We start from the raw sequence: 12,159 nt of genomic DNA, 5'->3' as shown, positions 1-12,159 counted from the left end.
TGCTCAATCTCTCATGACCATTAGAGAATTTTGTTTGGTTGAGATAAGTTCCAATCATAATTATATTTGCTTAAAAGCTGTTTCAAATGAACATGTTAGGCAGGCTGTCTAGAAGCCAGCTTTTCTCTCCATGTTTAATTTGGCAATGTAGGCCCACATTTGGTCAGCCAAAGTGAGCAGGCATGTGTGTAATAGATTGATGTTACAGCCTGATAGATCAGTGAGAATTTAAAGTCATGATCTGGGTATCATTGATTTATCAAAGCTTATCATCTGGTTAGAAACCTAGTTTTCTGTGATTAAAGGTTTTTTCCCCCTATAACATTTTCTTACTGGCTTTTTAAATGAACTAAAATTTTAGCTCAAAAGTAATATAAAATAAAGAGGATTTTAGGAAAATATATTAAAAGAGAGTATGACTCTCATTCAGTAGGCTTGTATATTGTGGAGCTGCTTCCCTGCTCTCAGCCACTTCCTGTTGCATCGGATCTCCAGAAGACTACAGAGCTTTCCATGGGACAACTGTGACATGGCCCTGAATAGCCAGGTAGTGTGCCCTATTCCAGCGTTTTAGAACTGCATGCTCCCTAGTCTGAGCTCCTGGTTCGGAATCAATGGCAACACCCAACAGCCAGTGTCACATGATAGAGAGGGGGTGACTCAGATTGTGGGTGGTAGGACAGAAGGAGACAGGCCCAGGATGGAACTTGGTTCCCTTCCATCTGAGAGTCTCAGGGAGGAGGAATCTGCAATGTGCTCAAGGAGAGTGAGCTCCAAGAACAACTTTGCCCCAACAGACGTTGGAATAAACCTTGTTAGTCACAGGGAAGAAGAGTTCAGGGCTATTTCTATGGACCCAGTCCATAATAGGTTCTAAAAATTTTTTTAAAAACTTTTATCAAACAAAGCTCCAAATAACAAAACCATTCTCTCAATGACTATTCTCCCTAGAAACCACTGCCTCATACATATCTTTATCTTTCCTTGATTATTCTGATACTTAATATGCTTAAGTATATAATTTTGAAGACCCACTTATGAGGTAAAGTAGAATGGAAATAATGAATATGACCTTAAGTTGAACTTACAGGTATTTCAGGGAGATCATATGCTAGGACTAGAAGCAAAACTCTACAAGTGGAAAAATACTTTCATAGCCCACTGTACTGAGTGACTGGCCTCACCACAAATCCTGGACCCTACAATTATGTTAGCAAGGTTAGACACTTCCCAAGGCCCCTGGCACTCACCCTGCTTGAACTGGAATTGGTGCTTAGATAGCATCACGGTGTCAGCGCTCAGGGGCAAGGGCACCTACTGGTGCTAACTGTTTGAGGCCAAAGACAATCTGCCCCCAAACTGGGGTTAATTGTTAGGTCTTTTGGAAATAGAAAAGAAGATATAGAGCAACTTTTTTTTTCATTCTTTAGCCACAGTTTAAGAAACAAGCATGTGAGGATTTCTTCCACGGGGAAAAAAAACCAGATTGACTTGAATGCTGGGTTGATTAATACATAGATAGCCACATTTGGAATCTGACATTAAGAAACATGGGAAAAATGTCTATTTAGATCCTCTGCCCATTTTTAAATTTTTTTTTCATCATTGAGTTGTAGGAACTCTATCTATTGTGGATATGAACCCCTTATCAGATAGAAGATTTCAAAATATCATCTCCCATTCAGTAGGTTGCCCTCTCATTTTGATGTTTCCTTCATTGTGCAGAAGAAGCTTTTTGGTTTGATGTAGTCCCATTTGTTTATTTTTGCTTTTGCTTCCCTTGCCTTTGGAGTCTTCTAGGAATTTTATAGTTTTAGGTCTTAAATTCAAGTCTTTAATCCATTTTGAGTTAATTTTTGTATATGGTGTAAGATAGTGGTCTAGTTTCATTCTTTTTCATGTAGTTGTCCAGTTTTTCCATTTGCTGAAGACTGTCCTTTCTCCATTTTCTGTTCTTGGCTCCTTTGTTGTAAATTAATTGTCCATATATGTGTGGGTTTATTTCTGGGCTCTCAATTCTGTTTTCTGAAATGTCTTTTTACCATAATGAGAAACAAAGACCCGATTGTATTTGCATGACAAAATATGGTGCTTGATTTCCAGTAAAAAAGAAAAATTATACTTTCTCCACTTAGTCCTATCTCCCAGGGACTCAGTTTGTCTAGTTCACTGGCTTTTTTTCCTCCTTGTCAATGGGACACCTAGGTTCTTCTGCTGTAAAATACCACAGTGGTCTCCAAAAAGCACAATCCACATGCTTCCTTCCCCTTCTGTTAAGTATCGCTTTATCCTACTGTTTTTATTTTTTTAATTTTTAATTTTTATTTTTGTAAAGATTTTATTTGTTTTTGTGCACGCAAAAGAGAGAGAGGGAGAACGAGTGAGCACGCACAGGAGCAGGAATGGTGGGAGTTGTTGGGGGAGGGGCAGGGGGAGAGGGAGAGGGAGAAGCAGATTCCCCGCTGAGCAGGGAGCCCAACACTGGGCTCAATCCCTGGACCCTGAGATCATGACCTGAGCCAAAGGCAGATGCTTAACTGACAGCCACCCAGGGGCCCCAAGAATTCTTGAATTCTTCTGGATACAAACCCTTTAAGCAGATACATGATTTGTCTTTTCATTTTATTAACAGGGATTTTTAAAGAACAAAAGTTTTACATTTTGACAAGGTCTAATTTATGAATTTGTTCTTTTAATAAATCATGCTTTTGGTGTTGAATGTAAGATACCCTTGCCTAACCCAAGGTCACAAAAATTTCTTCCTATGTTTTGTTCCAGAAGTTGTATAATGTTAGGTCTTACACTTAGGTCTATGATCCCTTTTGAATTAACTTTTATATTGGTGCTAGATTTGGATCAAAGTTTTTTGTTTGTTTGTTTTTGCATCTGGAAATCCAATTGTCTCACACTATTTGTTGAAAAGACTATCCTTTCTCTACCAATTGCTTTTGTACCTTCATTGAAAGTCAGTTTTCCACATATCACATATAGTGTGGGACTATTTCTGGACTTTACTCTGTTCCACTGACCTATCTTTATACCAATTATCACACAATCTTGATTACTGTAGCTTTATAATAAAATCAGATAGTGCCAGTCTTCCAATTTTGTTCTTTTTCAAAGTTGTTTTGGCTATTCTAGATTCTTTGCATTTCCATATGGATTTTAGAATGAGCTTGCCAATTTCTACAAAACAGCCTCGTGGGAGTTTGATTGTGATCTGGGGAAAATGACATCTCAACAATACTGAATCCTCTGACCCATAAAACAAGAGGTATTTCTTGATTTATTTAGGCCTTTAATTTCTCTCAGTAATGTTTTATAGTTTTCAGTTTCTAGGCTTTTAACATATTGTTAGATTTCATGTTTTTTGATACTATTGTAAAGATAATAATTTTTACATTTTAATTTTCCAATAATTCATTGCTAGTATGTGGAAATACTAGTGATTTTTGTATATTGATCAGGTATTCTGTAGCCTTGCTAAATTCACTTATTCTAGTAGTTTTTTGTAGATTCCATAGACAACCATGTTGCGTGTGAATAAAGATAATTTCACTTCTTTTCTAATGTGGATGTCTTTATTATCATTATTTTCTTGCCTAATTGCACGGCTAGGACCTTTATTTAGTACAATGTTGAATAGAAGTGGTGAAGTAGACATCCACATCTTGTTCCTGATCTTAAGGGAAAAGCATTTAGTCTTTCACTATTAAGTATGATGTTAGCTATAGGTTCTTAAAAAATAGATACTATCTAGAGTTTGAGGAAGTTCCCTTCTATTTCTAGCTTCCTGAACATTTTTATAAGGAATGGATGTTATATTTTCTCAAATGGTTTTTTGCATCTATTGGGATGACCATATGGTTTTTCTTTTTTAAAAAGTTTCTTAATATGGTGAATTATTTTGACTGATTTTTTTTTTTTAAGATTTTATTTATTTGGGGCGCCTGGGTGGCTCAGTTGGTTAAGCGACTGCCTTCGGCTCAGGTCATGATCCTGGAGTCCCAGGATCGAGTCCCACATCGGGCTTCCTGCTCAGCAGGGAGTCTGCTTCTCCCTCTGACCCTCTTCCCTCTCGTGCTTTCTATCTCATTCTCTCTCTCTCTGAGATAAATAAATAAAATCTTTTAAAAAAAGATTTTATTTATTTGACAGAGAAAGACACAGCGAGACAGGGAACACAAGCAGAGGGAGTGGGAGAGGGAGACGCAGGCCCCCCGTGGAGCAGTGAGCCAGATGCAGGGCTCGATCCCAGGACCCTGCGATCATGACCTGAGCCGAAGGCAGACGCTTAAATGACTGAGCCACCCAGGCGCCCCTATTTTGACTGATTTTGAATGTGTAACCAACTGTGCATTCCTGGGATAAATGCCACTTGACCATGGCATATTATCTTTTAAATATATTGTTGGATTTGATTTGCTAAAATTTTGTTTAGAAAATTTGAATGTGTGATCATCACAGATACTGGTCTATAGTTTTCTTTTGTTGTCTTTGTCAGGCCAGGGTAATGCTGGTCTCATAGACTGAGGTGAGAAGTATTCCCTTTGCTTCAATTTTCTGGAAGAGTTTTTGTAGAATTGCTATTATTTCTTTCTAAATACTTGGCAGAATTAACCAGTGAAGCTACACGGGTCTGAAGTTTTCAGTGTGGAAAGACTTTAACTACAATTTCTATTTCCTTAATAGACACAGGCTTATTCAAATTATGTATTTCTTCCTGAGTGAGTGTGGTAGGTTGTGTCTTTCAAGGAATTTGTCCATTTCATCTAAATTGTTGATTTTATTGGTACAAAATTGTTCATAATATTCCCTTATGGTCCTTTTAATATCTGTAGAATCTGTAGTGATGTCATCTTTCTCATTTCTATTATTGGTATTTTGCATCTTTCTTTGATCAGTCTGGCTAGAAGTTTATCAATTCTATCGATCTTTTTAAAGAACAGCATTTGGTTTCATTATTTTTCTTTATTGTTGGCCACAAGATTTTCGAGGCCTAAAGGCAAATCTGCTTCAGATACATTTAGCCTTATTTTATTATGTAGAATTGGAAATAATAGGCCTCTCAGCCTATAAATTAATTCTATATGAGCATTTCCCCAAATATGTTGATGAGTAGAGTTTTAGGCCTTTCTCAGGCATCATCTGGCTTCTGTTGTCCAAAATAATTTTATACTTATCTTGATGGAAGATAAAAATATACAGACTTAAAAGACGAAGATATGTGAGGTATTTTAGTTTTGTTTTCCATTATGGAGTGAAACCTGCCAATTTCACTTATTTATAAGAAGAGAATTTGAAATGGAATTTGGAGAAACATGAATTTATAGGGTCTTATTTTTTGCCCATGTGTCACTAAGTACTTTATAAAATTTAAAGGCCCATAAAATAAGCTATGACTCAAATCCCAGGAAAGATCAATGTTTTGGGAATAAAATATAGTAAGTTAACACTGGATTTTGCTTTCAAGAATTAGAAATGTTAAGCTACAAGAGACCCTATATAGAATGGTATCAACATTGGAAAAATTGTGGGTATGATAGATACACCCTAGAAAAATAGGTAATTAATGTAGGTTTTTGTTATTTCAAGATAAAGATTTAACAAACATTAACTGTGCAGTTTCTACTGTGCCAATCACTTTACATAAGATCTGTAATCCTTCTGATAGCTATCTATCCATGTATCTATCTAGAAACCAAAGCACAGAGAGCTTAAATAATTTGTGAAAGATCAAAAATTAGTAAGACTGATATGTAAACGCAGATTTATTTTATGCGCTCAGAATATTAAGAACTTTAATGTAAAATTGCTTTGATATAAAACAGCTTGGATTATATCAATTTCTGCCAGTTTTCAAATGAATGGGAAGCGGGCAGACACCAGAAACTTTGAACATACCATTACTCCATTACCTGCGGTTATTTTGCCAATATTAATGGCATAATAAATTTTAGAGTAACCAAACCGTGTGAGGGCTGCTTGGCTCCTCATACATGTGCTCACAAGGAAAGTTCATATCTTCAAGGGGCAAATATTTTTTCTTTTTGTAATAGGACCTAGCATAGTGCTGGCGTATGGTAACTGTGAGGAGAACCGTATCACACAGCCAGACCAAAGCGAGTCAACTTGAAACAACCTGAATAAACTTCAAAAGCAAAGTTATAACTGTTGTTTTTCTCAAAGTAGGAAATAATGAAAAAGTTCTAAGAAACGCTCAAAGATTTACTCTAATGTTGGAATAGAGGAGATGCTTTCCTATACTTCATGTTTTCGTTCATATTATACATATCTATTCCCTTGGTATTATATTTTAAAAATAAATTTTAGGTAAAAATTTCATTTTTGTATTTTGGATGTATTTCTTTTTGAATTTGGTTCAACTATTTTAAGAAAAGGAAGCATCCTGTAATGATATCATTTGAACTAAGCCAATTTTTCTAGAAGCAACAAAAAATTTGCCAGATGTTGCTATTATGAAACAGTGATCTAGCATTTATAATTCATCTGACACCTGGATATACTGGCGTAAACAATGGCTTTTTATATGATGAGGCAGTTCTAATTTAAGATCAGTGCTTCATCTGTTTTCTTTGTAACTCCACTAGTACTAATGGACAAGTCTAGGCAAATTTCCATAGACTGTCTTTTGGCATTCAGCATGTTAGAAATGGTTAAAAAGCAGTGAACACATTCCACCTGGGAGTTTCGCTTGCTGCTGCGTAATTTTGCACTTTTTTTTTTTTTTTAAATGTTGTTGGGCCTGGCTCTGTTTTGTGCCCCTGAGAGACTGAGGACAGCAGTAATTCGAATTGTCTGGCAAACACTGGAGTCATGTAAAGCACTAGTGTTCATTTGAAAGGTATTCAAAGAAGGCGTTTTCTAATGCCTAAAACTAGTAATGTAGGAGATGATGAAACACTACCTTATAATTAAGTCAGCAAGAGTCAGAAGCACTATTTGTTAACTACAGTCCTCTATAGTCTTCTGTTTTTGAATGAATAAACAATCCCTTTTCAGCACAAAGTAATTTGCTTCACCAAAGCTGATACCTATCATAGCCAAGCATCCTTTAAATACTGCAATTAAGGTCATATGCTTGCTTTGCCATGACTTGCCTCCGCTCAGGTTATTATGTGTGAGGGTACTAAGGCAAAAGAGGGTTAAGGCAAATTTTTAAAAATTCATATTTTAATTAAAAAAATTTTAATGTTGGGGCACCTGGGTGACTCAGTTAGGTGTCCAACTGTTGATTTTGGCTCAGGTCATGATCTCAGAGTTGTGAGATCGAGCCCTGCATCAGGCTCCATGCTCAGTGGGGAGTCTGCTTCTCTCTCTCTCTCTCTCTCTCTCCCTCTGGTCCTCCCCCTACTCGCACTCTCTCTCTTCCTAAAATAAATAAATCTTTTTAAAAAAATATCTTATTCATTTATATGTGAGAGAGAGAGAGAACACAAGCAGGGGGAGCGGCAGGCAGAGGGAGAAGCAGACTCCCTGCTGAGCAGGGAGTCCGATGCGCGATCCCAGGACTGGGATCATGACCTGAGCCGAAGGCAGACGCTTAACTGACTGAGCCACCCCGGTGTCCCAATAAAAAAATCTTTAAAAAAAATCTATAAAAAATTTTAATGTGGTACAATCAGATTTAAATTAATACTAAAGAAGTCTTTAGGCCCTGAACAATATTATCTTCTACAGTTTGTGAAGCATTCATCTACAAATAACTGAGTTATAACTAAAGCTCAATTTATATAGATCATTTGAATTTTAACTCATCATTTAAAATAAAAAGCTCCTGGAAATCAAACATACATCCTAAGATGTTTTAGATAACATTTCATTTTAGCATCTATTGTAATGTATTCTAAAGACAACAGGAATATAATTTGTACTTCACTTTTGTTTATATTATTTTGTTTACACCACTTAAGGGGTACTCACACAATACAGGTTATTTTTATTCTTTCCAATTCTAGACTACTCACACTCCTTCCTACCCCAACAATAAAATATAAGTGTTCCATATCAAGTAATTATTATTATACTTGGGGTAGAATAATGTTCTCATTTTTGAGGACAATATGTCTTCTATGAGAACCTCCCATCTCTTACTGACTGTGAGTGCATTCTTTTGCTGATTCTCATGTTTAGGGATGCAGAATTCTGCAAGTTGAACATGGATGTTTAACATATTTAATAGTGCATTTAACTTAAGCCAAATTAGGCCATACATACTCAGCCCCCTGCAACTCTTCCTTAATTAAAGGAAAGGAATTTTTATAAGGCAAAAAACCTAAAAGGAGGTGGGGAGAATGGGAAGGGAGACAGTAGCAGGTCAAGAAAATTCAGTACACTTATGAACGAAGGAAAATAGAAGGAAGAATAGCAATAAGTGATAGAAGATGAGAAGCTACATTGGGATGCTTGTAGGATGAAAATGATTTGAGAAGGTAACAGCTTGCCCTTTAAACCCAGAAAGGCTCAGGACTCAGAGGCCCAAGAGCTGAGTAACATATATGGGGGTGAAATGGGAGCCAAAAATCAGGACTAGGTGTAAGTCTATAGAGGAAGTGGTGAGATATCCAGCATCTTTTCCTACCCCATGTAGTCATGTGATTGCCTCCTTGAAAGCAAGGGATTAGAAGTTTGTCCTCTGGAAAAAAACAAACTTGATGAGCTCTGGACTTGGGAACGGCAGGAACAACTGGGTTAGTGATGAGGCTTGAAACTGAAAATAGCATAGAAAAAGAAAAAATCTGCACACTTAAGAGGGATCTCCCTGGACCTATTTGCTGCCCTATTTCTAAAGAGCAAGCAGCCAGGCTTTTAAGTATTTTCTGGGCAGCAGACTGACAAATTTTTCTCTGGAGAAACTAGATAGCTGCTCTTTTCTTTTTCTGGAACTCCAGTTAACTGAGATGCTGGACTTACTAATTAAAATTCTGTTTTTCTAGTTCATTGATATACAATTTACATATAGTAAAATTTCTCTATTTACAGCATACAGGCTGACTGATTACAGTTTTGCCTTTTGTAGAATTTTCTATAAATGAAATTGTATAGTTTGTAGTTGCTTTTACCTGCCTCCCCAAATCTCTGCCAGTTATACTGAGAAATAATTGACATACATCACTGTGTAAGTTTAAGGTAGACAGCCTAGTGCATTTGGTAAGCAATATAAGGTAATAAGCAAGATAATAAGAAGTGCTTTCATGAAGAACTCATATGCTTTCACCTATCTAGATGTGAGAAAAAGATGCTTGCTCCTCTCCCTGGTCTCAGCTAAGCTTTCTGTTTCAGACACAATGGGCTCCAAATGTCTCCCTCATCTATCTGCCAAAAGGAGTATGAAATAAAAAGGCTCATATTCAAATAGTAAACAAATACACCATTTGCTGCAAAGATTTAAAATGTAAGCTCAACCTTGTAACCAGCTTCTCCAGATGCTGCTCAGACAGAATTCATTGAAATCATTCAATAGATCTTTTCTTTAAGAAGCTCATTAGAGCAATCAAAAATAACCACCAGAGTGTGTGTATGTGGGGAATGGGGTGCGGGTGGGGGTATGGAAAGTCACTGCTAATGGGCATAGAGTTTCTTTTTGGAGTGGTAACATGTTCTAAAATTGATTGTGGCAATTACACAACTCTGTGAATATACTAAAAACTACTGAATTGTATACATTTTAAATAAGTTAAAATTTATGCTGATCAAATGATTGACAGGATAAAAAACCAAACCAAAACAAAACCCATACACCAACCTGGCCTCTTCAGAAGACCTAATTTCAGTTCTGGCTCCTGAAAACATTTCCACCTCTCCTTCCAATAGATACCTGAGGCCAATCTATTTCAAGGAGGCGCACTGTTCTGACAAATATGTTTGACATGCCAGAACCCATTCATTGTTGTGGTGCAGATGAAACAAAGCTGGAAATTTCAACCTTGCTTTTCTTAGGCCAATTTAGCAAACTCAGTGCCCTGCAATTCTGAAGCCCAATTCTGATTTAGACCCCATTAGGAAGTTTATACCTGATGTGCCTGAGATGAGGGTAGGAGGGAGCCTAGAGCATTCGAATCTCCCTAACCCCCTGCTCCCACTGGGTCTGACTGGATTATATACCTGGGTTTCTGTCTAGTCTCTTGATTAGCCCTGATTAGGTCACTGAGTAGAATCAAGCCAGTGTTCCCAATCTCCAGGCTTGCTCGATTGGGCCCTGATTCTTTCTCAGGGGTTAGGCTCTACCTTCTATGTTGCTAGGCACAAACTAAGGTCCTCCCAAACTGGGAAGACCACCTGCTAGATTTCAGGCCCTGCCATCATCTAGAGATTTTTGCTGTTCTACCATAGATCAAACCTTCCTGGACAACAAACCCAAGTGTGCCCCTCTTCTTGGGAGATGATAATTTAGAATGCTGGCCACTTCACATGGGGGCCAGCCCAATTGCCAACTCAGCTCTCCTAGTTTCAGAAACCAACTAGTTCTTTTTCTTCTCTATTCCCAGGAATCCACTGCTAAGATTTCAGCAAGTCTTATGGCTGAGTCCATCAGAGTCATGACATGAAGATACCAGTCACAGCACTGCAATGTGCAATAAATGCTAGTTCTTTTCTTTCCTTCATATCAAGTCAATTTAAGTTTGCTCTACTTACCTGGTGTACACAGTCTAAGAACTGCAGGAAGACTGGAGTAAAACCACTACCCTGACAGTTGAGGGTCAAGCTGCTCCGCTGACTGAATTTATGACCAAAAGAGAGCCATTCTTTTTCGACCAACATCCGGAAGCCTTCAAGTGTCCTATAAAAGGGATCACTGAGTAACTGAACCAGGGATGTCACCTAAGGCACAAGCAGGATGGATACTTCATTACTTTCAGTCCCGAAAAAATTTTGTTACTAAGGCAGGCAAAGTCACCTGAACAAGCAAATTTGTTCACTAACTGCCCCAGGACAGCCAATCAGATTAATTCTGCAAACTTTCCACAGTAAAAACGAAACCTCAAATTCATTTTGGCTACATGTTTTCTTTCAGGGACTTACGATTTTAATCTTTACCCCAACAGTGTGCTGTCTGCAGCCCTCTCCTACAAGTTAATTAATACGGCTAGAGGATCGGTTCAAACCTATTATCTACTTTTTGGCAGGTATAGATGAACATCTTACCTAGTTTATATTTACACTTTCCTTTTTTCACTCTGGAGTTGGTAAAGGAGGGGCTTATTGAAAGCCAAGGAAAAGACTGACAAAACCCAAGAAGGATGGTCCATGTCCTACCCTCTGATCAAGGGCTCCATTTGTATGCTCGCATGGTGTATCTGTCATGTGAGAGCCTGATGCCCTGGGGCCAGAGCTCCAGCTTATGTAGTGCCTGGAAGCTCAGGGCACAGAGCTCTCTGATGGATACTAAGTGGTTTTTAACATAGGACTTTCTCTATCTATAAACACATTAGTCATTATACAAAAGATTCATCTGCAGAATTTAAAAACAACGGAATTTAAATATAAATCTAAAACTATATAAAACTATGTTTTAATAGTTTACTTGTGCAGTGATGTCCCAGCCTTCCTCCAAACAGACCAAAACTGAGGAACCATTCTCAAGTACTTCTGATACAACCACAGCCAGCTGCATTATCCTGTGAAGCTAGGAGACAGGAAAGGAGGCCACAATTAGACCAGGCATTTTCTGAGCACCACAAACAGACAGGCTCATTATCAACCGTAGATAACGAAACAAGTTAGGGATAAAGTATTTGGACAAAAGAACCACAATAAGTTTTATATGCTTAAAGTTCTTTGTCAAAATCAAGATGAAATAATGACATGATTTAAAAGTAGACATATTTTATTCTATTTTATTTTTTTTTAAAGATTTTATTTATTCATTTGACGGAGAGAGAGAGAGAGACAAAGAGAGACAGAGGGAACACAAGCAGGGAGAGTGGGAGAGGGAGAAGCAGGCCTCCTGCTGAGCAGGGAGACCAATAGGGGGCTCGATCCCAGGACCCTGGGATCATGACCTGAGCCGAAGGCAGACGCTTAACGACTGAGCCACCCAGGTGCCCCCAAAAGTAGACATATTTTAAAACAATGTGTTCAAATAACGGACAATGAAATAAACTGGCCGTACATGATCCCCCCCAAGTAGAAGAGCTA

The 12,159-nt window shown here is 37.8% G+C and overlaps 1 protein-coding gene across 2 annotated transcripts in view; it reads right to left on the bottom strand.

Moving 5' to 3' along the window:
* Positions 1 to 12,159, bottom strand: part of SBF2 (SET binding factor 2) — a 467,799-nt gene that overhangs the window by 15,554 nt on the left and 440,086 nt on the right. For both annotated transcript variants that reach the window (XM_028116744.2, XM_028116745.2), the window contains 2 exons: positions 11,546 to 11,647; positions 10,657 to 10,842 (listed from right to left, as the gene is read on the bottom strand). In XM_028116744.2, coding sequence (XP_027972545.1) covers positions 10,657 to 10,842; positions 11,546 to 11,647 — 288 coding nt within the window. The remainder of the gene's footprint in view (positions 1 to 10,656; positions 10,843 to 11,545; positions 11,648 to 12,159) is intronic.

Source organism: Eumetopias jubatus, unplaced genomic scaffold, assembly GCF_037043125.1.
Source record: "Eumetopias jubatus isolate StellerSeaLion01/CBP00866 unplaced genomic scaffold, mEumJub1_p1.0 scaffold_13, whole genome shotgun sequence".
Lineage (NCBI taxonomy): Eukaryota > Metazoa > Chordata > Mammalia > Carnivora > Otariidae > Eumetopias > Eumetopias jubatus.
The sequence above is the reverse complement of the archived record's forward strand: the minus strand, read 5'-3'. Positions and strand labels throughout refer to the sequence as shown.